This window comes from Rhinopithecus roxellana, chromosome 8 (genome assembly GCF_007565055.1).
Source record: "Rhinopithecus roxellana isolate Shanxi Qingling chromosome 8, ASM756505v1, whole genome shotgun sequence".
In the NCBI taxonomy this organism is placed as follows: domain Eukaryota; kingdom Metazoa; phylum Chordata; class Mammalia; order Primates; family Cercopithecidae; genus Rhinopithecus; species Rhinopithecus roxellana.
The window spans coordinates 61371447-61398488 of record NC_044556.1 but is presented as its reverse complement, the minus strand read 5'-3'; the positions used below and the strand labels follow the sequence as shown (position 1 = coordinate 61398488).

The window sequence follows — 27042 nt, the reverse complement described above, 5'->3', positions numbered from 1 at the left end:
AACTCTAAGATATAATAAAATGTATCAAAAAAGATTTTAAAAAGACATTTAGACTAAGGAAGGGAATCAAAATCATGCTTAACACGAACTCCTTTACAGAGTAGTCACCCCGTAAATTCAATGAATTGAAAAAAAATCAAGGAAGATTATTAGAGAAATATGCCACACAGGTAGCTAATACATTTTTGAAAAGGAAGCACAGAAATGCTCTAGGATAGTACTGTCCATATAACAGCCACCAGGCACATGAGGCTATTTAAATTTGAAGTATCTAAACTTAAAGTTAAGAATTTAATTACTCAATCACACCAGCCACATTTCAAATACTCAAAGCTGCACGTGGCTAGTGGCTGCCATGTTAGAAAGCAGAGCTATATAAATTTTTCACCATCACAGAAAGTTCTATCTGACAGTACTATTAGTGGAAGGAAAGGAAGATCCAAAATACAGATAGGCACAAGGGACTGTTTATCCAAATGCAGATAGAAGAAGGTGTTATTTATGGTTGGAAACTGCTATAGACAGAATGATCATTTCCTCCCCAGATTTACATGTTGAAATCCTACCCCGCATTGTGAAGGCACTAGGAGATGAGGCCTCTGGTAGGCCTCATCATGAGGGCAGTCATCATGAATGGGTTAATGCCCATATAAAAGACACCCAAGAGAGAGCTCCCTCACTTCTTCAGCCACGTAAGGATGTTGCAAGAAGACAACTATCTAGGAACCAGGAAGCCAGTCTTTATCAGACATTAGGTCTGCTGGCTCCTTGATCTTGGACTTTCCAGCCCCCAAAATTGTGAGCAATACATTTCTGTTGTCTATAATCCACCCAGTATATGCTATTTTCTTATAGCAACCCAAAATACGATAGTAACTTTAAGTTACATGAAAGTTGATGAATGGTAGTCCAGTATGGTTTACATGGACCATATGCACCTTACAGGCAAATATTCAAATATCAGAATGAGCCTAATAATTCTACTAAGATTCATCAAGTGAATAATTGTTAATCCATTTTACATGCTTTTAAATCTGAGGTTTGAGGGTTATAGATAATTTAATGGAGGATTACTGTTATTTCTCTTTCACTAGAAGTACACAATTTTAAAGGAGAAGGAAAAAAATAGAAAGTCAACCACTATATAAGCAGATGCCAAGTTATGATTTTTATCTTATTTTATTTCATTATGTTTAGTGTTGTGTTGAAGATAATGGGTTATTCTAGGGTTTTTAACCCTACTTTATCCCTCAGTATCTAATTAGACTTGGGCAAGTTAAAGTTCTTCATTAGTAAACTGTAGATATTCTGTATCTTACAGGATTTCTATGGTGAAATAGACAACACACATACACCTTTTATTAGAGGTTGGCAGTCATTTATTGAAAAAACGTAAGTTGTTTTTCTTATTATGCGTATCATCTTAGTAGTAGCAGAAGTAATATAATGAAGGATAAAAGGTAAAGAAGAAAAATGAATTTCTTAGGAAAAATTTAAAGTGAGACTTATCTGCTGACACCAGCAAAAAATGTAACATTAATAATAAAAGAAGAAATAGAGGAGGTCAGGAGGTTTATCAATATGAAAGAATAAACTCCTAATAAATTGTCCTTGCATATGACAACTATTAAAAAATCTGTAGAACAAGCATATAAAGGCCCTAGTAAATCAACTAAAGTAGGCAGAATTTAGAGGAAAATTAAAACTTGGAGGAAGTATCTTGCAGGTCATAATTTCCATGTTTTTGCTGCTGTGACCTGAGGGCGGCTGTGCTTACCACAACAGCACAAGTTGGCTAAAACTCCAGAGAAAACCTGCCAGAACAACAAGGGAATGGAGCCTGGAGCAACCAGAGCCACCAGAGACAGGAAAAGGGAGAGGTAGCAAAGAGAAACCACAAATTCTGTGAATGAGTGTAAACAACTTTGGCTGACCTCTGAACCATGAATGCATGGGAAAGCATAAAAACAATCCAAGCTGACATTTGTGAAGCACTACCAACCCCAATGGTGATGGAGTTTTCTTTATTTTGAGTTTAAGCAACTTAGCCTGTGCTAAATTGAGAGCACTAACATTCTTTGGAAGAATACAGTAGAATCCAAGGCTCCGCAACATAACACAATATACAAAATACAATGCAATATTATTTAATTCATGAATTTCCAGAAAAATGTGACCTATTTGCATGGGAAACAAATAAAATGATAACCAATAGATGGTAGCTACTAGACGGTCTGAAATGTTAGAATGAGCAGAGAAGGAATTAAAGCTTCTACTAGAACTATGATCAGTAATGTAATGAAAAACATGCTTGTAATTAAAAAAGAAAATTTCAGCAGAGTAATAGAAAGTATTTTTAGATTAAAAAGCCAAAGTTTATGAAAAAACATATTCACTATATGGGCTTTGAAATAGATTGGGAATGACAGAAGAAAGGAGTCAGTGAACTTGAACATAGATCAATAGAATTTACCCAATTTGAAAAACAAAGAGAAGAGGTAAGGAAAAGGGAACAGAGTTCAGGAACTTGTGTAACACGGTAAAAAGATCTTACATAATATAATTGAATTCACAAAAAGAAAACAAAAGAGAAAAAATAGCAGAAAATGATTTGAAGAAATAATGACTAGAAACTTTTTAATTTTGTAGAAGACATACACTTATAAGTTCAAGAAAATTAGCAAAATCTAAACTAGATAAACAAAAAGATAACCATGCCTAGCCACATTGTATTAAAACTGTTAAAAAACAAAAATGAAGACAAAATCTTGATAGCACCCAAAGAAAGAGTCATATGGCCAAGGACTCTCATTAAAAATTGTGAAAGTCAAACCACCCTGGAAAAAATTCTGAAGTTTAGAATGAAGGAAAAAAAGCTATGAAACCAGAACTTTGTATCTAGCAAAAACTCCTTCAAACAGGAAGGTGAAATAAAGGACTTTTTAAAATAAAGAAATCTAAGGATATGTACTGCCATTGGAATCATACTACAAGAAAAGTTTAAGAAAACTATATAAGCTCGAGAAAAATGATAGCAGGGAGAAAGCACTTCAGAAATAAAACAAGAGTAACAAATGCTTAATGTTGTAGTGACTATAAAAAACACTTCCTCTTAATTTCTATAAAATATATAATCTGAATAAAGCAACATTTATAATATTGTTTAGTGTAGTTTCTAATCTATGGATAAATTATTACATCTAACAACAATAACATGGGACAGTAGAAAACAAATAAATGCAAGTTTATAATTTTAACAAGTGGTATAAAAATGACATAAATCTGATATGAAGCAGTAAGAATGTGTATTGTAATCCCTAGAGCACTCACGAAAAAAAAAATTCAAAAGGCATATCTAAAAAGTCAATAGGTATACTACATTCAATGCTTCACGAAACCAAGTAATAAAAAATGTGGGCAAGGAAAAACAGAGGAACCAAAATCAGAGGAAACAAACAGAAAACAATTGAGATAGAGCTATATCTAACCATATTAATAATGACATCAAATGGTAATGGACTAAACATGTTGAAACACAAAGATGTAGATAGCAAGAAAACAAACAACTGAATTTAAAATGGGCAGGAGATCTGAACAGACATCTGACCCAAGAACATACACAGATTAGAAGAATGAAAAGACATTCAACACATATCATTAGAGAGTTGCAAATTAAAACAGTAAGATATCACTAAATACTTTTCATAATAGCTAAAATCTGAAATGCTGAAAACACCAAATACTAGAGAGGACATAGATCAACAGGCAGTTGCATTCATTGCTGGGAAGGAATGCAAAATGATACATCAATTTTGGAATACAGTTTGACAATTTCTTACAAAAGTAAGTGTACCCTAACCAAATAATCCAGCAATTGGGATACTTAGTATTTACCTAAGTGAATAGAAAATGTAGGTCTCTACAAAAACCTGCATGCACATGCTTAAAACAACTTAATTTATAATTATAAACACTTGGATGTAACCAAGATGAACTTCAATAAATGAATGGATAAACCGTGCTACATCCATACAATGGAATATTGGGCAATGCAAAGAAATACACTATCAAGCCAAGAAAAGACATGCAAAATCTCAAATGCATATTGCTAAGTGAAAAAAGACAATCTGAAAAGGCTGCATAATGCATGATTTCAACTATATGTCATTGTAGTAATGCAAAATTATGGAGATAGTACAGAGGTCAGTGGTTGCCAGGTTGGGAAAAAGAAAGGACAGAAGGATGTATAGGTAAAGCAGAGAATAGTTCTAAGACCCTAAAAATATTCCTTGTGATATTATAATGGTGAATGCATGTCATATTACATTTATCAAAACCCACAGAATATACAATACAAAGAGTGAACCCTAATGTAAATTATGGTTTTTAGTTAAATAATTTATCAATATTGGTTCATTAGTTTCAATGAATGTGCCACAATACTGGAAGATAAAAATGGGAAAATGGGGTGTAGGGGGAGAGGAGTGTAGGGGGTGAGATACGGACATTCTCTATATTTTTTGTTCCATTTTCTCTGTAAACCTAGAATGGCTTAACAATAACAACAAAAAGTCTAGCTTAGTTTTTAAAAAGTAAGTGAGAAAAGCATGATCTGTAGAGTCACCAACCTTGGGCTCTAATTTTCACTTCAGAGCTTACAAAACACATGAGTACAGGGAACTTACCATGGATCTGATTCTTCTTACAGAAGTTTTAGTTATTGTATAATGGATGTGTGCAACTTGCTTTTCTTCTTTATCTTAACCCTTGGCAACAGTTGACTTGTAGATCACTGGCTCCCTAAAACATCCTCCTTTGGTTTATCTGACACCACACACTTGTTTGTCCTTTGACATTCTTATCCCAAACCGAAATTATCTTGCTACTGGTAATCCTCCCTTTTCCCAAAGGAAAATACTACCGGATGCTAAATCATCAGCTTCTCTGTCTCACTTACCTTACATTTAGTGAGTTCTCAAATCTTGTTGATTATGCCTCTAAATATTGGTCTAATAGATTCCACTATTCTCCAGCACCAGTGCCACAACCTGATCTAAAAACTTGTCACTTCTGGCTTGGAGTAAGGGCAACAGCCCCCCAATCAGCCTATCTCAAGCTTTATAACATTTTTTCACTAATTCTGTAATGTTATCAGATGAAGTTTTTTCCAACCAAAATTCTTACTGTTAAAATCCTATAGTGGTTTCCCTTGTTTTGGCATCAAATTCAAACTTCTTAACAAGGCTTACAACCACCTTTATTAAACTTTTCCCAAACTATTTCCTCAGTCTTTGCATTCCTCCACTTAGTGATAATGCACATTCTCCACTCAGATAACCAGCATTTCTCACCTAGGACCATTTGCCAAGAACATTCTTTACTGGTTCAGCCCTACTAATGCCTCTCATCCCAGCTAAAACATCACTTATCTAGGAAGCCTTTTCTTCTGACTGCTGGTACACTAGGATAGATGATGCTACTTGATCCCATTGTATTCTGTAAACAATTAACCCCATCTAACATTTAGCATTTTTAAAAGTTGGTCCTCAGTAAACTATAAGCTTTATGAAGGCAAGGGCCATGTCTACATTTTGCTCACCCTAGCTTATTCCCAGAACCTAGCATTCATTTGCATATCACAGGTGAATAAGAAAAACAATATTTACTTCATATCGATAGTTTGAACACTAAATGTGATCATACAATGAGCATTAGGCATATAGAAAGCATTTAGTAAATATTTCAATTCAATGCCTGAATACGTGGAATAAAGTACCTATTCTGAAATCTTCCTTGTTTTATTCATAATTTATGCCCTCACAAAACAGAACAAACATCAATAATTTTGAGTGGATCATTAAGTGAAGAAAAAAGAAAAGAGCTATATAACATAAATATCACATGAGAAATACAAAAGGAAAATTTTCCTAATACAGATAATGTAACTAGCAAAGAAACACGATTTCACTTCATTTTTTTCTAAAAGCAGAGGGTAAGATTGATTTTTTTTTTTTTTTATTTTCTTGGGGACAAATTCATTCTTAAGTAAAATGCTCCATATTTCTTACCATAGAGCAAAATGTTTATTGTGATAACTTTAGAATAAAAATGCTGTAATAATAAAGGCAGGTAATTTGGGACACTATCACATCACCTGGATGTTTATTGCTACTGTGAAACAGAACATTTTACAAAAAGTCAGTTTGCCTAAAAATTAAATTAATGAAGAATGTCTCCATAAAATTCAACTTAATAAATTGTACTATCTAAGATATTGATTGTTGTTCTGAGGACTTATAATAAATCACTTTACCTATGGCAGGAATTACTTTACTGAAATCCAAATAACCCATTAAAGAACTCAAACATTTTAGATGAAATTTTATACATGAATTATTTACCTATCCATAAATTTAAAATTTTTATTAGACTCTCAATTAGAGTCTGTCACCTAGAAGTGATAAAACATTGGTTTGATCAAAGGCATCACTTTCCTTTCAATTTTTAATTTATAAAATCCATCTGCAGCACTTGAAAATTGATCTATTTACCCCACATACTTTGAGTATATCTTGTTAACTTAGTCATTGGACACTTTATTTTTTAAGATTACTAGTATATAAAGTGAAACTGAATTGTAAAACTTAAAATAATACATGTAGATAGATTTGTCCAAAATTTATAGGTGATTGAGCAAACTAATCACAAAACTTATAAAGAACAAAAAAAGTCTTATGGCAATCTGGAAAACAAACCTATCTTGAAAACATTCGAATGTATTGTTGTATAAACAGTTCTTGCCAAATGTATTCCTTGCCCACAGAACAATTTCTTCAAAGATGTCCCTATGAAGACCTCACAGTAGATTGGACTCAAAATCACCTTGAGTTCAGGGTCTATTTTGTTCATAATTAGAACATCCAGGACTAATATGTAGACTGTTAAAAAGTATAAGGTTAGATTACATATACGTATATCAGGTAATATCAAAAACTGAAGGTAATTCTGATACAGAGGATCCATAGTATCTATCATCTATAACTAATTGACCTAACTTTATGACTGAATTAAGAAAATGATACATTTCATTGTGATTAATTGTAATTGATGTCTTTAGAGAAGTAGGCTTCAAATATGATACATCCTTGTTTTAAATACAAAAATAATTCAAAAGTGCTCTTAAATAAAAATACTTTAAAAGAAAACAGCCAAAATCACTAAAAAATACTCTACCATTAAAATGTGTTGCTGCATTTTACAACAGAATAGCTGGCTATTAGAAAGTAGAACATCAGGCCAACTAGTTGTAGTCTAATTAAACTGTATCACTCACCCAAACCTACAGACTCGACAATGACCTAGCCTTCATGAACAATCTACACTAAAGTCAAAAACCAAAAAAATTAAAAGAAGACTTGGTCTAGCATTCTGGGCCTCAGCATTCAAACTTGTATGGTTGTAAATATAATTTTGTCCCCCTGCCAAGTTTCAGCAGAAGGGATTTAACAGTGTATCTGGGACTGAAACATTATCTTGAGTTCTCGTTTTAGGAAAAAATGTCCTTGCTTTTTCAATGATCTCTCAGGGACTGTAATTCTGATTTTGATTCCCACTCTTGTGGCTGAAAATGTACCACTCCTTACAGATACTTACTGATAAAAACCTGCTTGCCTGTCGGAATCTCCATATATATTATCAAAATCTTACCAGAAATTTTGGGACTCAGCAACAAGTCAACATTATTGCAAGTTCAAAAGCTTACTTTTTGTTTTTCCTTATAGAGTAACTAAACTCATTTTGTACTCTTTCTGAAAGCTGAAGCACTGTATTGTTTCCTAGTCCTTGGTCCGAGTTAGAGTAATTCATCCAGAATGATACACGCCTTAAATTGTATGTTTTACTTACTTAAATCCTCTCCCAGGTTTTGAAGGACACTTCCCTCAACACCAAATCCAATTCCAGATCTTAAGCCTCTTGAATTTTCCCTGATCTAGTTACTCAATTTAACATAGTCATGACCACACTATCCAAAAACCTCTTGAAACTCACTGGTATACAAATGTCAAATGAATAATAAAGTGATTCGTAAAGAGGTCAGGTTATCTTGACAGCATGTAACTGAAGTCCGGTGATGTACATCAGTCAAAAATTTACCAAAAACTATTTCTGAGTGTACTAAAATCTCAGTTATATTAGGGATATCAAGGTATCTTTTCAAGTTTAAAATTCTGTGAGTTTTGAGAATGGTAAGGAAAATATTTTTGAAAACAAGTCACTAACCACTGGGTTGACTAAAGAGATAAATAAATTTGCAAAATCTCCCAAAAGAATCTAAGGTACATTTCATTAGGGAATGACAGTACAGATGATTATGTGCTTGTTTCAGTGCCTGAGGTAGATCTTCTTAAAACAAAACATACTTGAAAAACACAGTGAAAAAGTTTCCGTAGCAAACATTTTATTTCAGCTCTTTTCTCATGCTGTCAGAAGGGTACATGAAGGGAAATCACTGAGTGCTTGGTGATTGTTTGCTTTCTTTTCTAAGATACCATATGTTCAAAAATGCATGTAATAATCAAGAATAAATATGTCTTTGACATTTAAGAGGAAAGTCAGCAGCATGAGCCGGGAATAAAAACATTTTTTTTTTTTTTTCAGAGAGTTACAACTTAAAGCCTTGGGAGTCAAATACCTAAGATGCCTCAAAGTTTCTCCCCTCAGCGTGAATAAACATTAGACAGATTTCCTCCTGACTGCAGGGCTCTGACCTTTCTTTACTTAGAACGTTTATTTCAGAAAATTTTCCATTATAAATTCTTTCTCTGCTCCTTTGGGATGTGAATCCTCCCTCTGCCACTTGCCAGTGTTTCTCAAGGGCCCGGAGCCTCCCTCTGCCCTGATAATCTCAACTGTTATTTCACTAAGCAAATGGAAACAAGAAAAATCAACTTCCACAAGCTCTTTTCCATGGGGCCACAAACATACCTTCATCTCTATCTATATATTCTGTTTTCCCGTTTGTTAAAATGGATGAAAGTTTTACACCCCTATCCAAGAAAAACCTTCCATTCCTGCATAAGATCACATCCTATTATATTCTTTCATGACCAATTTTGCCATCTTTGGTAAATATTTGCCATATTTACTCACCAAAATCTTTCCCACTAAAAAAAAGTGAAAAAAGGAAAAGGAGGAAACAAAGCTTTCATTGATCAAACATTACCCATCAGTTACTGCCCGATTTCATTGCGCTCCTGTACAGAAAACACTTTCAAAGTTCATAATTGTTGCCTCCAATTCCTTTTTGCTATTAAATTTTGAACCTTTCCAATATAAAAATTTAAAGATATGAATTTCTCTTCAGATGCTTGTAAAGCTGCGTTCCATACAATTTAATGTGTTGCATTTTCATCATAATTCTTCTTATTTTATCTTTTACCCATGGGTTACTTATGGATATTTTGTTTTATTTCCAAATATTTAGGTATTTTTCAGCTGTGTTTTTATTATTGATGCCTCATTTAATTCAATTATAATCAGAGAACATATTCTGTAGGTTTTAAATTCTCTGCCATATCTTTTATGGTTCAGAATATGATGTATCTCTGTGAATGTTTCATGTGTGCTTGAACACTGGAATTCCGTTTTTTAGTGTAATATTCCATATGTCAATTAGATCAAGCTGGTGATGGTGTGTTCAAGTTTGTTACAAATCTACTGATCTCCTGCCTTTTTTCATTGATTGATAAGACAGAAGTGTTGAAAATTATAAGACTAACTGTAGCTTTTTACTCCTCCTTTCAGTTATGCCATTTTATACTTCATGTATTTTGAGAGTTTTATATATATATATAGCACACACACACACATTTAGGAGTGTTATTTTTTTAATGCACTGATCCTTTACTCAATACAAAGTATTCCTCTTCATCTTTGGTATGAGTTCTTGTCCATGAGTTTTCTTTGCTTAATACAGCTACCTTCCACTTATGTATGATTAGTATTTGTGCAGTGTATCATTTTCATCCTCTTATTTTTCTATTTATCTCATCTATTCTTTGTTCCCTTTTACTGCTGCCTTTGCATTAAATACATTTATTGTTCCACTTAATCATATAGGTTTTTAAAATCTTTATTAAGGGCTACCCTAAGGTTTATAACATACACCAGTATATATTACACCCATCTTTCAAATAATACATAAAGAATCTCACTACAGCATGTTCCATTTTTTCAGTCATCATGCTAGAATGTCATTCATTTTACTTGTTTGTTATAAATCCCACAATAATTGTCATTACTTTGCTTGAAACAATAAATAATATTTTTTAAATTTCAAGTTATATTTACCAACATATTTATCATTTCTGGCTTTCTTAATTTTTTCATGTGAATCCAGAGTGTCATAAGACATCATTTCTATTTGCTAAAGAACTTTCTTCAACTTTTTTCTAATGTAGATCTGTTGGCAGTATAAACCAAATTTCCTTTTCTATTCATCTGTTATTGGACAATGTTTATTTTGATTTCTTGGCTATTGTGAACAATACTACAATGAACATAGGGGTACAGACATCTCTTTGGCATGTTGATTTCAATCCCTTTGGATGTATCACAGGAAGTGGGATTTCTGAGTCATATGGCAATTCTATTTTAGGTTTTTGAAAAACCACCATATTGTTTTTTCATAGCTGCTTCATTATTTTATATATCCACAACCAGTGGACAATGTTTTGAATTTCTCCACATCACCATCAACTCTTTGTATCTTGATTTTGACAACAATCCTAAGAGATATAAAATGATATCTCTTTGCTGTTTTGATTTCCTTTCCCTGATAATTAATGATGTTGATCATCTGTTCAAATATGGTACTTTTTGGCCACTTGTATGTCTTATTCGGAGATATTTCCATTCAAGTCTTTTGCCTACTTCTTAATCAGCTTATTTCCTTTTGTGTGTGTGTGTGTGTGTGTGTGTGTGTGTGTGTGTGTGTGTGTGTGTGTGTGTTTGGTTTCAGTTTTTGCTATTAGGCTATAGAAGTTCCCTATATAGTCTTGAAATTTATCCCTTATTAGATATATGGTTTGCAAATATTTTCTCCCATTCTTCGGGTTATCTTTTCACTATTATTTTTTCCTTTGCTATGCATAAGTTTTTCGTTTTGTTTAGTTGGACATAACACCACTTGTCTATTTTTTATTTTGTTGCTTGTGCTTTGGTGTTATAACCAAGAAATCAATGCCAAGACCAAAGTCAAGCTTTTCCTCTGTTTCGATTTTACCATTTCAGATCAAGTTAAAGTCTAAGATTTTGTGTGTGTGTAGGATGTAAGATCTCAGTGTCTTTTCTTTCCTTCTTTTCGTTCCTTTCCTTCTTTCTTTATTTTCTCCTACTCTTTTCCTCTCTCCCTCCCTTCTTTCCTTCCTCTGTTTGTTCCTTCCTTCCTTCGTTTCTTCCTTCCTTCCTTCCTTCTTTTCCTTCCTTCCTTTCCCTCCTTCCTTTCCCTTCCTCCATCCCTTCTTCCCTCCCTCTCTTCCTTCCTTCCTTCCTTCCTTCCTTCCTTCCTTCCTTCCTTCCCTCCTTCCTCATTGCTCTCGCCCTCCCTCCCTCCCTCTCTTCCCACCTTCTGTCTTTCCTTCCTTCCATTCTTCCTTCCTTCCTTCCTTCCTTCCTTCCTTCATTTTTTCCTTCTGTTGAAGAGACTATCCTTTCCACATTGTGTATTCTTGACAACCTTGTTAAAGATCAGTTGACTATATATGCATAGGGTTATTTTTAGGCTCTTTATTAGTCTATATGCATGTATTTATGCTGGTACCATATGGCTTTAATAACTATAGCTTTGACATATATTTTTAAATCACAAAGTGTGATACCTCCTGCTCTCTTCTTTGTTCTTAGGATTGTTTTGGCTATTCTGGATCTTTTGTGGTGCTATATTAATTTCGGGATTGTTTTTAACTATTCCAGTTTAAAAAAAAAAAAAACTGGCCAGTGAGATTCTGATGGAAATAGTGAACACAGGATGTCTTTCCATTTTCCATTTATTTATGTCTCCTTCAATTTCTTGTAACAATGTTTTGTAGTTTTCAGTGTACTAGTCTTTCACCTCCTTGATTAAGTTTAATTATAAGTATTTTATTCTTTTTGAGGGCTATTGTAAAAGGAGTTTTTTCTGAATTTCCTTCTAATGGTTCATTGTTAGTATATAGGAATGCAAGTAATTTTACTAAATTGATATATTAGTTCTAACAGTTAGTTTTTTTTCTGGAATCTTTATAGTTTTCTACATAAAATAGTTACCCCTTATCTACAGGGGTGGGGGATATATTCCAAGACCATCAGTGGATGCCTGAAATTGTGGATATTACCAATCCCTGTATATACTATGTTTTTTAATAAAGATACGCTCCTATGGAAAATTTTGTTACATGATTTTTCTGAGTATATTGAAATGGGAATATATTTTTAAGTTCTTTATTCGATTAATGTGGTTTATCACAGTTATTAATTTTAGTATGTTGAACCATTTTTGCATTCCATGGATAAATTATACTTGATGATGATGTATGAGCTCTCTGATAAGATGTACGAGCTCTCTAATATGCTGTTGTGTTGATGTGTTCTATAAATAATGAACTTTATGATTATCTTAGGTTAATCTTAAACAATTTTTAATTCATGATTCAATTTATAATGCTTGTCTTTCTGAACATTTCATATGCTCTCTCCCCAGCATATTTAATACTTTTCACTAACATTGTACACATTTATTTAATGTCAATTCTTACTAGTACATAAGATGTCACTTACAACTTAACGTCACTTCTACTAATAGATAAGCTCCATAAGAATGAAAATGTTTTATTGTTTTGTTAATAACTATATGTTCAGCTAGTGTGTCAGTGTTTGGGGTACAGAATACTCAATAAATATTTGTTGAATGAATACTGGAAAAGAAGGAATCATATTTGAAAATGGAGATAATATTATACTGGGGTGCTTTTTCTTCCTTGTATAGAATACTATGCTCAATTTGGAGTGGGTTGCAACAGATTACATCAGTTAGCCTCCTAGAAATTTGAAGCTAGATAAACTAAGACATGTAAACATATGACAAGACAATAAAATAGTGAGTGGTAAAAAGGAGCTTTACAAATAAGTTAGCAGCCCCCTACCCCCCAGCACACACAAATGTACAGTATGGTAATCAACACATAAAATATATAGCTGATTTTGAAAATTTTGAATGAAGCAACACAAGAAAGGAAAAAGAAAATGTAATCAAAATGATCACTGGGTCTTCAATAAACAATATGTTCATACTCATGCAATTCTAAATGTTTATTGGGTTCGACACTTAGAGTCATCAATAAATAATGGCAGACATCCTCGTTTTGTTTAGAGAAGAGAAAGTAAACGGTATCAGTCTTCAGATGCACAAATGTAACTTCAAAAATGGAAATTGGGAAATGAAAAATTGAGATTGAAAGTCAGAGGAGAAAAGAGGTCAGAAAATGTCATTTTCTTACAGGGCAAGGATATAAAATAGATTAATAATTTAATGGATACAAAGTTAATATACATTCTTTAAGGGATAAACTAGGATGGAAAGGAGTAGAACAGAGAGCTGATACCAGAAACTATGTATATATGTCATTCTTATTATAATATTTAAACAGTAGTACCACTTTTATTTTCAAATGTATATGTCATTTGAACAATAAGCTAAGCTATTATCAACATGGGGAGAAGTTTGTTGTAAAGGCAGAGGTTTGGGATTTGGACTAAACTGGGTAAAATTTAGACTGTCACTCTGGGAAATCTATTGAACATCTCTGAGACTTGGTTTTCTCATGTATGAACAAATTGTGGTATTAAATGACATAATAGGCACAAAATGCTTGACCACATGAAAGTGACTTATTAAATGTCAAAGGTTTGGATCTTTTTTTTCCATTATTTATTAATTGGACTTGAAGAAAAATGAGCTAAAATATGTATACTAATAGTAGAAATGTTGACTAAAACTACAACCCTGAAAAATTGCAAGATTTTTGCAGATAATTAGCATTATGATGTTACAAATCTTTATTTTTTCTTTTTTTTTTATTATTGTAAGATCTAGTGTACATGTGCACAACATGCAGGTTTGGTACATATGTATACTTGTGCCATGTTGGTGTGCTGCATCCATCAACTCGTCAGCACCCATCAACTCATCATTTACATCAGGTATAACTCCCAATACCATCCCTCCCCCTCCCTTCTCCCCATAATAGGGCCCGGTGTGTGATGTTCCCCTTCCCAAGTCCAAGTGATCTCATAATTCAATTCCCACCTATGAGTGAGAACACGCAGTATTTAGTTTTCTGTTCTTGTGGTAGTTTGCTGAGAATGATGGTTTCCAGCTGCATCCATGTCCCTACAAAGGACACAAACTCATCCTTTTTTATGGCTGCATAGTATTCCATGATGTATATGTGCCAAATTTTCTTAATCCAGTCTGTCACTGATGGACATTTGGGTTGATTCCAAGTCTTTGCTATTGTGAATAGTGCCACAATAAACATACGTGTGCATGTGCCTTTATAGCAGCATGATTTATATTCCTTTGGGTATATACCTAGTAATGGGATGGCTGGGTCATACAGTATTTCTAGTTCTAGATCCCTGAGGACTCGCCATACTGTTTTCCATAATAGATGAACTAGTTTACAATCCCACCAACAGTGTAAAAGTGTTCCTATTTCTCCACATCCTCTCCAGCACCTGTTGTTCCCTAACTTTTTAATGATTGCCAAATCTTTAAATGTTACCATCGTATAAAAAAAAACTGGGCACCTTTTTTAAAAAGCATATGTCATGTGCTTTATTGTTTTTAAATAACATTAATCTAGAGTAGTCAGAAAGCATTTTGATCACAGTGAAATTACACTTAATAATTTTTCTAAATAATTTTGGCCATTCAAAGAAAAAAGAAAAATTTACTGAGTCATCTGCTATGGCACTTTCAAATTCATGATTATTTACTGTTTTTCTAATAAAGAATACAAAATTTTATGTAGACATACATTTACTTTTTGTAAAATATTGCTAATTCCACAGCAGAGTATTTGTAATGCTTATTAATTTTGCATTTTAATGTCATTCAGAAATTCCCCTCCCCAATCAGAAAAATACACACAGACCAATTCTAGGACTGGCAGTGTTTGCCTAGTTTTAACATTGTTGTCAATAAAACAACAAAATAACTTACTCAGTTAATTTTACAAATTCAGCAATAATAATTCAATATGTACTTTTTAAAAATAGTGTGCAATCAATGTTTTTCAAAAGCTGTACCATGCCAAGGATCATAATATATATAAAAAAAAGGTTTCATAATGTGTCAGATTGATTTAGAACAGCATTGAGGAAAATTGCTTCAAAGTTATGCTTAATATTAACAATTCATTTATACAGATTTTAAAAATATATTTTTATATGTAACAGATTATTCTAATTCAAAATACTATAAAAAGCTACGTTATACTCTGTACATTACAATTCTGAGACTTGCAGTATTTTCTAATAGTCAGAAAATACTGCAAGTCTCAGAATTGCAGTATTTTCTAATAGTCAGAAAATACTGCAAGATTAATCAATTAAAAGTAATTTTTGGAAATGCTCTATCCAGAAATAAACATTTTAAAATTTATTCTAAATCTGTCTTTCTTAAGAAATCATAAACATTTCACTAATTAATTTCACAATGTTATTCTTAGAATAGAGGCTATGGGAAGAAAAAGAATTTTGCTCAATCTTATCAACCAAACAAATATTTCTTCAAGATTCCATGTAATTGACCTGATATTTTGTATTACTTTTACAAACAAAGTAAAAGTTTTTGTTGTTGTTGTTGTTCTCCTTAACTGTGTTGGTAAAGTGTAAAATGTTCCTGTTTATTCTCACTACTTACTAGTGGTTTAAACACAATTTTCAACCATATCAAAGAGTATGTAGCCTAGGAATAAGCTTTGATTGTTATACCTTGTAAGATGGGAAAAGAATTTCCCCTAAATAATTCTCCATAATTTTTCCATATGGTTCAACTATTTAGTGTGAGTGAGTTTAAGAAAAGGGAGACCTGACAGTCTTTAGACAAGTCGGAGTATTTTACATAAGGTAAGAACATACTATGATTCCAGGCCTTCTGACCCTCCCAACACACTGGCTGTGTACTGGAAGCACATAAAATGACAGTGACACTGGTTTGATCATATTAAGGGCCAACGTCAAAACATTTCATTTTCTTCTAAATGAATATCCAAGAAAAGTTTACTGCATGTGAAATGATTAAATTGTAGCAGGACTGTTTAATCACAAAAGAGGAATTGATTATTCTCTTCCAGAACAACTTACTTGGGGAGAGGCAACTAAAAGAAATTATCTGGACCAAGCTCTCCTGTATTCACCATACAGTCCCTAGAGAATGATACAAACAAAACAAGCAGACCTCGACATTGTGAAAACTGGAGAAAACATGCATTTATTAGCTTTTGGGGAATCAAAGAGCAAAGATTTCTACTACCCTGATTGAGTTTACACTAAATGCTGGAGGAGGAGGAGTGTCGTTTGAGAGAATTGTTTAATCAACCTCTGTATAAGACATAATGTAGTGTTTGTATCAGCAACTATGCCAGATCCTTCCTAAGAAACAGTACATTAAATGGGAGATTGTTAATTACCAAGCAATGTGGTGTCCTCTATGCTAACATTGTTAGCTATTTAGCATAATGCATAATTTGTATACATCTTTATTTGAATCATTGTGCTCACCAATATACATATAAATGTTTTAAAAAAGAGGTGAATGATACAGCCTATTGTTGTGTCCAGATATAAGCATATTAGGAATAGTCTGCTTTCTATTTTATAACCAAGTCCCTCAAACTTTCTATCTCTCCAAGGGCTGTAGACACTTCCATGAGTCCCTGTACATCCAAACATAAAACAATTAAAAGAGATTCCAGTCTTTGCCAAAGTAGCAGAGATATTGTACCACTCATGAACATGGGTTTTTCTTCCTTACCCTTTCTGTCTATCAAGACTTAAAACTCTACCCAGTTACCAGGACTCAAAGGCACTCTCTTGTTGTCCCTTTGTTCAAGATGCCCCAATTCTGACACTGACTTCCCTGGTAGGTTTTTAAAAATTTACTTGCTTTCCTTTTATAATAGTCCCCCCATTCACAGTTTTACAGTTTTGCCTTCCCACAGTTTCAGTTACCCAAGGTCAACTTTGACCAAATAATATTAAAAGGAAAATTCTAGAAATAAACAAGTTATATGTTTTAAGTTACATGCCATTCTAAGTAGCACAAAATCTCACTCCCTTCCACCCTGTCCCACCCAGGATGTGAATCATCCCTTTGTCCAGTATATTCACACTATATATGCTTCCCACCCATTAGCCACTTAGTAGCCATCTTAGTTATCACATTGGCTCTTGAAGTATTGCAGTGCTTGTGTTCATGTGGCCCTCATTTTACTTAGTGGCCCAAAGTGCAAGAGTAGGGATGCTGCCAATTTGGATATGCCAAAAAGAAGCCATCAAGTGCCTCCTTGAAGTGAAAAGTGAAAGTTCTCAAGTTAAGGAAAGAAAAATATCATATGCTGAGGTTGCTAAGATCTATAGTAAGACCGAATCCTGTATCCATGAAATTGTAAAGAAGAAAAAAGAAATTTGTTCATACTATATATAGGGTTTGGTACTATCGGTAATTATACCAATAATTAGCATCAGTTGGGGATGTTGGAAAGTATTCCCCGTGGATAAGGGGGATACTACTGTACCTACTGACCCCTCTCTATTCTGCTAAACTTTTCACAGCTATATATGCTACCTGTTTTACTAAACAGTTTTCCCGAAAGTATAACAGCTGTTGAGTTCTACCTATTTTACGAAACTTCACTTGGCATGCCTTATATCTTCTCCTGATTCATAAGTAAAAGTAAGACAGAATAATTTAATTAGAAATTTAGATGAAAGTTGAATTAAAAAATATATAAGTATCCACCCCCTCAATCATCTATCCTTTGTGCTACACATAATCCAATTATACACTTAGTTATTTTTAAATGTACAGTTGAATTATTATTGACTAGAGTCACTGTTGTGCTATCAAATAGTAGGTCTTATTCATTCTTTCTATTTTATTTTATGCCCATTAACCAAGCCAATCTCCCCATCACCACTCCCCCACTACCCTTCCCAGCTTCTAGTAACTATCCTTCTACTCTCTATGTCCATGAGTTCAATTGCTTTGATTTTTAGATTCCACGCAATGTGTGCCTTCCTGTGCCTGGCGTATTTCATTTAACGTAACTAAATACATCTATTATATACCCACAGAAAAAATTTTAAAACAATATTAATTATCTATAGCAGAGGTCAGCAAACTATGAGGGCCTGGAGACCAAATCCAGCTTGCCACTTTTTCTTGTAAATAGATTTTTATTGAAATACAAAAAAAGTACGTATATAAAAAATACAGGCAATTCAACTGCAAATTTACTCATGTTTATACTGACATCTCAAGGGTTACATGAAGCTCGTGTGACAAGAAGCCTGCTTACCTCCTCACAACTAATGGCACATTTTTCAGATTAATGAATTTTTCCTAGACCAAGGCATATTCTAAATCACACTTAATTAAAAATGCTATCAAACCTATACTTGTACATAGTCCAAAAAGACAAGTTCCATAACATGTAAGTGCAGCCTCCTCTCTCCTTCCTACTCTCACACCATATTTCCACTCCACAGAGACAGTCCCTTTACAGCCCCAAAATTGGGTATTCTCTTAACCTCCTTCCATATTTCTAACTGATTTTATTATTATTTCCTGCTTTTCAATTTAAATTATTATCTATTAGCTTTCTATTATAGAACAAAAGAGTATATCTTTCTTCTCATCCCTCATTCTGAATTTCCGTTTTCCCATCCTTTGAATATACAAGTCATGAGTCATTTAGCGATGGGGATAAATTCTGAGAAATGTATCATTAGACGATTTTGTCATTGGGCATAGACTGGACTTACAGAACCTAAATGGCACAGCCTAGCACGTACTACGTTATAGGGTATAACCTATTGATCTTAGTCAACATCATCACCGACACGTAAGCTCTGCACTGCTAAGTTACAGCAGCTATGATGTCACTAGGCAATAGGATTTTTTCAGCTCCATTACAATCCTATGGGACTACCATTGTATATTCAATCTGTCACTGAAATGTTATGTGGTGCATGACTGTAGTTCAATAATTTTTTTAAAATCAATCTTCAGTGTTTGCATTATTATGGCTGTTTTTCATAATATGGCATGTTGAGTGCTATAATTATATTTCCAATCTTGAGTGATCTGTTTTCCTTTCTAATTGTTTCTTTTTACCTTTGTTAGTTTTCTAGCCACTCGTTACTAATTTAGAATCTGGCATATATTAGTCTGCTTGGGCTACCATTAAAAAAATAACCCAGATTCGGCTGGGCATGGTGGCTCACACCTGTAATGCCAGCACTGTGGGAGGCCAAGGCGGGCAGATCACCTGAGGTCAGGAGTTCGAGACCAGCCTGACCAACATGGAGAAACCTCATATCTACTAAAACTACAAAAATAAATAAATAAATAAAATAAAATAAATAAATAGATGAATAAATATTTTAAAATTGGCCAGGAATGGTACCTGGAAGGCGGAGGTTGCAGTGAGCTGAGATCGAGCCATTCTACTCCAGCCTGGGCAAGAAAAGCAAAACTCGAGTCTCAAAAACAACAACAACTACAAAAACAACCCAGATTCGATGACTTAAACAAAAGACATTTATTTTCTCACAGTTCTGGCACCTGGAAGTTCTAGGACAAAGTCCCATCAGAGTTGGTTTCCTCTGAGGCCTGTGACATTGGCCTCTTCACCTGGTTACTCTATGTGCACATACACCCCTGGTATCTCTGTGTATCTATTATTTTATTCTCCTCTTTTAAAGACATCAGCCATATTAGATTATAGTCTACCCTAATGGCTTCATTTTAACTTACTTATCTCTTTAAAAGCCCTATATCCAAATACAGTACAATTGTGAAGAACTAGGAGTTAGGGCTCCAACAAGTGAAAATAAAAGGGGAGACGCATTGCAATCCAAAACACCTGACCAGAAGTGGAAAGCTGTTCTCAATACACTCAACCACATCAGGTAGCACCAGCTTGGTCTCCTCCCCAGTGGTGGCCTTCCTGAAGTTCTCCACTCCCCACAATGATCTGACTGCTGGCACTGAGAGCCTGCTGTTTAGGGTCCACTTCCACCATTAGTATGGAAATTTTCATTCTCTCCTGTGGTGGATCCCCTGAGGCTACTTCTCCTTCAATGCACTCCTTGTTTTTGGTAAACACATCTTCCAGCAGCTTCCAGAGAGTTGTGCGTTCTTTAAAATTTTTAGTTTATATAAATAACTTCTTTTTACCTTCTTACTAAACCAAACTTTTGCCAGGATACAAAATTCTAAATGAAAAAATATTTCCCTTCAGAATGTTGAAAGCATTGTCCCACTGTCTTCTGCCATTACTGATGAGAGGTCTGAAGACATTCTAACTTTCCACCCTTAGTTTTGAATATTTTCTTTTTTCTCCTATTGTTCCTCTTCCTCATATGCCTTTTCCTTTTTCCTTTGGCTTTTCTTTTGTTTCCTTCTTCTTGACCACCACAGAACTTCTCTAGTCCTAATTGTATAATGACTGGGCCCTCTCAATTTGACAATTTCTGTGCGGAAAATTTGAGTGCATTATGTCTTTCATAATATTCTACCCCAGTGTTTCATAAAATCCCTTTCTTAAATTCCTACTATATTGATATTGCTTCTCTTTAACTACCATAATTTTCTCACCTTTTAAATTCTTCTTTTACACTATTTGGTTTTATTGCTTATTTTATTATTCTTCATTCTTCAATGTCCTTAGGTTTACCTTCTAGGCTTTTTATTAAGTTATTCATTTGTTACGCTAGATTCAATTTCCAGGAGCCCTTTCAGGTTCACTGAATGTCTTGTTTTGTTTTGTGATCTAGTCTACTATACTTGTTTTATGTATGTATGATATTCTCATATTACTAGGAATATTTATTAAATATATATTTTAAGATTGATTTTTTTTCCAGAACTATATGGTATTGTTTGTTTCCTCTGAGTTTCTCTTTTTGTGTATGTGTTTTTTGTTTGTTTGCTTATTCCTTCTTATTCTTGTTAGAAATGTCCTCAAAGCCCTATGTCTGGTGTCTGAATACAAGTAGGAGTTAAGCACTCAAAAGAGGTTAGTATTTGAGTGTAGGCAGAGAGCTTTTTTCACATAGATTTTATTTTAGAGTTATCAATTTTTAATATTGCACTAGGGAACACCAGGTTTCATATCTCTGCACATACACACACACACACACACACACACACAGATGCACACACTTTTGATTGATTCATAAAAGGCATTTTATCTTGTGTTGAATCATTTCCCCTGAGGAAACTCCTCCAATCTTGTGTCAACATCAATAGAGATATGGATCACGCTGTAACAGTTCTCAGAGGCATTTGGGAAAATCATATCACATTCAGTGAGGCAACTTACTCTTAATTCCCTTAATTTTAGCATGGTACCTAGACTCTTAACTGTAGGTGGTGTTTCTGAGTAGAGAGTATCCCTGGATCAAATTCTCCAAAACTCTTTTACCAGGATTAGGAAAGTAACCAGCAATGGATATGTAGAGGGGTTCAGAGAACTTACTTTTCTTACAGACTTCTAACCAGTATTCATATATTTAGTCATACATATAACCCTACATTCAGAGACATCTGGTACCTCTATTTTCTGAGACTGTTGAGGTTCCGTTGCAAAAAGCAGCTTGCTTCTAATTTGTTTCCTGTCTCAACTTAAATTTTTACTTCCTTCACTGTTGCCACTCATCCATCTGCTTTGCAGCTTGCAAAATTATTATTAATATAAAATTAGTATTTTCTCATCTACCAAATCTGTTGTCCCTATAGGTGTAAATCTTCTTACTCATTTTTTCCAATTTAGTAGTGTCAGGAAAAAAAAAAAGAATACATTTGATTAACTAAAAGCTTCCAAATTCACATTGTAAAGGGTACCCTAGAAGATATTATGTATTTATTTCCTAACGCTTACACCTCCCTTGTTACACAAAGATAGTACACATACTGAAAAACTGAAAATATTTTAAAGTCAAATTACCACTGGAACGGGCACAACACTCACAATGACATAAGTCAATCAATTATAGAAACAATTGATTATCTTCGGTTCAAATTCATTTCTTCGGTAAACATGTTTGGAGTACCTACGACATTGAACCAATTAAGAGACGATTGAAGTAGTGCTTAAATGAACTGATGAATCAGTCTGATCTGAATTCAGGTAGTAATTGTGAAGAAAGCGGCGAGTAGATACTTTTTCATATATATATATATATATTTCAAAAAAATATTTTTAAAGTTTTCCAATCATTTTTTGGTCTACACTCTTCTATTAGCTTTCTCGGGCTGCCAAACAAAGTACCACAAGCTGGATGGCTTAAACAACAGAATTTTATTATCTCATAGTTCTACAGACTAGAAATGAGAAATCAAGGTGTTGGCCCGGTTGGGTCTTCCTGAGAGCTGTGAGGGAAGGAACTGTTCCAGACCTCTCTCCTTGGCATGCATATTGCCATCTTCACGTTTACATGGTGTTTTCCCTGTATACATGTCTGCCTTCAAATTTTCTCTTTTTATAAGGACACTGGTCATATTGGATTAGTGCCTATGCTAATGGTCTCATTATAAATTTATTACTTCTTTCAACACCTTATCACCACATAAGTTCACATGCTGAGGTACTAAGGGTGGGACTTCAACATAAGAATTTTTCACAGCCACAATTCAGCTAATAGCTGTCCACTCCAAATCAAAGATGAGAAAATCAGTTTAAAATCTTAGACATGGATAAGTAGTTTAAGTAAATTAGAGTGAGGACAACACAGAGCCTGCCCATTCAGAACTTACAGTCCTAGATTAATGTAAAAGAGTATGCCTATTAAGTGCTCCAGAAGAGAATAAAACATATACCTGAAAGACTTATGCACATTTTGCCTTTTCCCAGTCACTATAAAAACCACCAATTGTTCTCATATGTCCACACACCACAGATAATGGCTACAGATGGAGTCAATGGCTTATAAACACAGGAGATAGTAGAATTTACAGAACATAAAATAGTGAAGCGCTTTTAAAAGTAATAAAATAAAAACATTTTAAAATATAGTTTATACCATTATTTGCTTTATACAATTTAATTTAGTTATAAGTTTAATAGAACTGTAGAACTAAAAAATACATCATAAATATCATATAAGCAAAAGGTTACCAAATTGTAATGTGTTTCAGAATTACCTAGGGGGCTTTTAAAAATACAAAGATTGTTGATTACCACCCCAAATATCTTGAATAGAAGGTTCTCAAATGCATATTTTTAAGAAACTCTCCAATTGGATCTAATGCCTGTTCCATCTGTTTTGTCTTAAGGTTGAAAAACCTGAGGCCACTTTAACAAAACTACAACTCATAAGACGTATTTAATTTAAAAAAAGGTCTAGTTCTGTTTATATATGATTCATTTTGGCCAACAGATTATGAGAGTATTTGTAGAAACTATTTGAAAAACACTTTTGTTAATACAATTGATACAAATATCACAGACAGCTCTGTAATATTTGTTTCCTTTAAAACAAATAAACTTTAAGGTCACCAGTACTTAATGTTGGCAGATTTTTAAAAACTCAAATTTAAAAAAATCTTCTAAAATGGAAAGCACAACTTACTAAAAGAGATTTTAGAAACTTACAGATGATGTCCTATCCACTTCACAACGGCTACTGAGAATAAAACAGGCCTCAGCGTCATCCATCCTAAATACAGACGGAAAAACAAAATAATCACACACTGAAATATCTACACGTTTTCTGAAAAATAGAATTTAAGTCTTTAGTCCATATATTGCACAAAATGTACATGTAGACCATGTGTATCCTTAAGCTTAAATGAAAGTTGAATTTCTAGTAGATCTTGACTATATCTGACTCTGAAGAAAAAAAAAATCTGCTACTGGGTTGTCTATTATAACTCAATGTTTTATGACAAAAGTTAATAAAAGCCAAACTTTATTCCTTTTTACTATTAAATGTATTTTATATGCATGCTTTGAGTAAATTAAGGGGATATATTGGTCTTTATTTTATGACTAATCGTATTTTAACTGTTATGTCTGAATCAAACTAAGAGGGGTGGAATACAGCTTCTCTGTATTCATAAGTCAAACTCTACTCTGTATTTATACTTCCTGGAGATCACTCATCCTTTCCCAAGCCCCTTCCTCTCATGCTAGGGTTCAATATTTCCTAAGTTTAGTGATGAAGACACAGTATATTTTAGTGTTTGATACATGATGTTCCAAAAGCACAAGAATGTTTATTTTCAAAATGAGGAATGATTTATCTCTGTGGTTCACTGTGATAAAGTAAATATTTTCCAAAAAAAATATTTTCTATGGAGAGGAAATATAAAAGTCTTTGAAATAAGACCAAACCAAACAGTTGTGGGAAGATGTTGCGCCATGGTTTTTAAGATAATATGAGTGTTGGGTAACTTTCTCTAAATACCATTTTCAACGAAGCAACTCAAAACTCATGCAACTAACCTATGAAACTTGTTTGGAGACTCCTACTCCATGCTCTATGCATAAGGAATTGCACTGAAAAATGTATTAGTTTATATTAAACCCCAAATCTTTTATAGGAAGCTAAGATTGGAAATGAACATAAAAATGGATACTGCGTCACTCTTATTTTTTTAAAATAGCTTTTTGAGTATGACCAGCCAGCTACCTCTCTCTCTCCTTCATTCCCTTCTCTTTTCTTTTATTCCCATGGAGGAATTTTTCTTGTAAATATGATTGCTTTTACCAAGAGATCATTTTAAGACTATTAGTAATAAATTAGTTACATTAATCCTAAGTAGGATATAGCTTAGATACTAATAGCTATACCAATAACTCAGATAAATTTGTTAGATGGAAAGAAGCCTCCATATATTACACAAATTCATATTGAACATAATATGAATATTACTCATGCTTATTGTGTGAAGAACTTAGCTATCATACAATAAATAAGGAATATTGATTATCTACACCGATGAATACAAAGATCTAGATTATAGTAATATCTAAGCATCTATTTCTCTAGCACACCCAAATAATGAGTATAAATAGCAAACTCTAAATACCTAAAGCCAGGGTTTACCTGAGGTGCTGGGAAAATCTGATGACTTATAGAACTGTCACATGTACACTGACCACAAATATATTTAATCCACCTAAAAGATGAATATACTCACAAAGAAATGTAACTTTCCAATTAGATAACACTCATTATATCCTGCTAGTTTTTCGTGATGTTTTTGTTTCAGAAGTTAAATCAGTGAAAAAATACTCCGTTAAATTGACTTCATTATATATAAATCAAAGATAACATCAGAGTTTCTGACTAGGTATCTAGTCATCATTTGAAGGACTATGCAGCACAAAGGAGTCTGGAAGTCTGTTCCACAAAAGAGTTGACTTTTCTTCTGTTCTTTTCCAACACCCACTAGACATACACACACACACACACAGACTTGCACACACAGTGAAGACAGGCACAAACACACACCCACTCATGCACACTCAGGTTATCCAGGAAAGAAAAAAAAAGTATAAAGCACTTATGCTGTTCAATTCAGTGGGGAGACTTTTATATCTAGAAGAGCATGTAGGGCAACTCAAGGATAAACATGAAGACATGTTTAAAACTTTAAAAACAGCAGAAAGTATTGAGCAAAACCACTTTTGTTGAAGATATCTTCCAGCATCTGAAACTAAGGACATTGTTTTGCAGAACCTCTGTTTCCCTGGTGTCCACACTCGGAGGCTCAATAATACTCACACTCTGCTCAATAATACTCACACTCTGCTCATATGATATAACTTGTTAACTTGTGACAAATGTTTAAGACCATGTCACCTTTAAGACAAATTGCCTGGTACACGCACAAAAAGAAGAGGATAGCTAAGTAAGACCTGTCACCTTTCTGATTCCTCTAGTCCACAGCAACCATTTTGTCTCTGACCCCAGGGAACACAAGTACTATCTGTTCAATACATAGTGTAAGGTCTTTAAAACATAAACCCTAACTCACACTGCACTGGTATGTCACATCATATTTAGCCCACAATTTTTATATGTGGGATAAAAACAGTATTCAGGGATTTGGAGACTACTCTAACAGTGAGTCTAGATGCCTCTGTGAATCTCTGACAGCTTAAGATAGTTATACTGGGCCACTTTTCTCATTGTGTTGTGTGGTCACAGTCTGTTGAACAATTTTGCCTTGAGATGAGGCTGAAAAAGAGGAGTAAACACACTGATTTCATGATACATTTTTAACCTTTTAGTTTGGCCAGCAGAGGGACTAAGGCAAAAGTCTATACTCAAACATTAACACATTTTGCAACACCAAAAATTGCTAAAATTTGGAGGAAAGAGAAAATATTAAGTCACTCAAAACTGTAAGCTGCAAGATGAAAGGCAAGGATACCTACTTTGCTCTCAATAGGTCTTGATCTTTAAGGGCTGAACCTTGAAGGTAGATAACTCTTTGGGACCACATTGGAATCTGCAGTACCCTTCGAACTTGTACATCCATTTCAGTAGGACACAAAATCACCACATAATAATCCTATTCAAAACAAAATGGGCAATGGAATAGAAACAATAATGTTTTATGCTATACTACATAGAAAAACAAAATATCTAAGAAAAACCTGAAATATGATAAAACTGAAATGAACTTTTGCTAATAAAACTTCACATTGAAAACCTGTGCATATATTAAATAGCATTACACTATAATAAATACAACTGGGA

General features: G+C 33.7%; 1 protein-coding gene across 1 annotated transcript in view; it reads right to left on the bottom strand.

The window, feature by feature from the left end:
* The window catches only part of KCNT2 (potassium sodium-activated channel subfamily T member 2), a 405225-nt gene that overhangs the window by 189368 nt on the left and 188815 nt on the right, over nucleotides 1-27042 (bottom strand). The window contains exons 11-12 of the mRNA XM_030937154.1: nucleotides 26718-26854; nucleotides 23925-23988 (exon numbers count right to left, since the gene is read on the bottom strand). Of these exons, the coding sequence (XP_030793014.1) occupies nucleotides 23925-23988; nucleotides 26718-26854 (201 nt within the window). The remainder of the gene's footprint in view (nucleotides 1-23924; nucleotides 23989-26717; nucleotides 26855-27042) is intronic.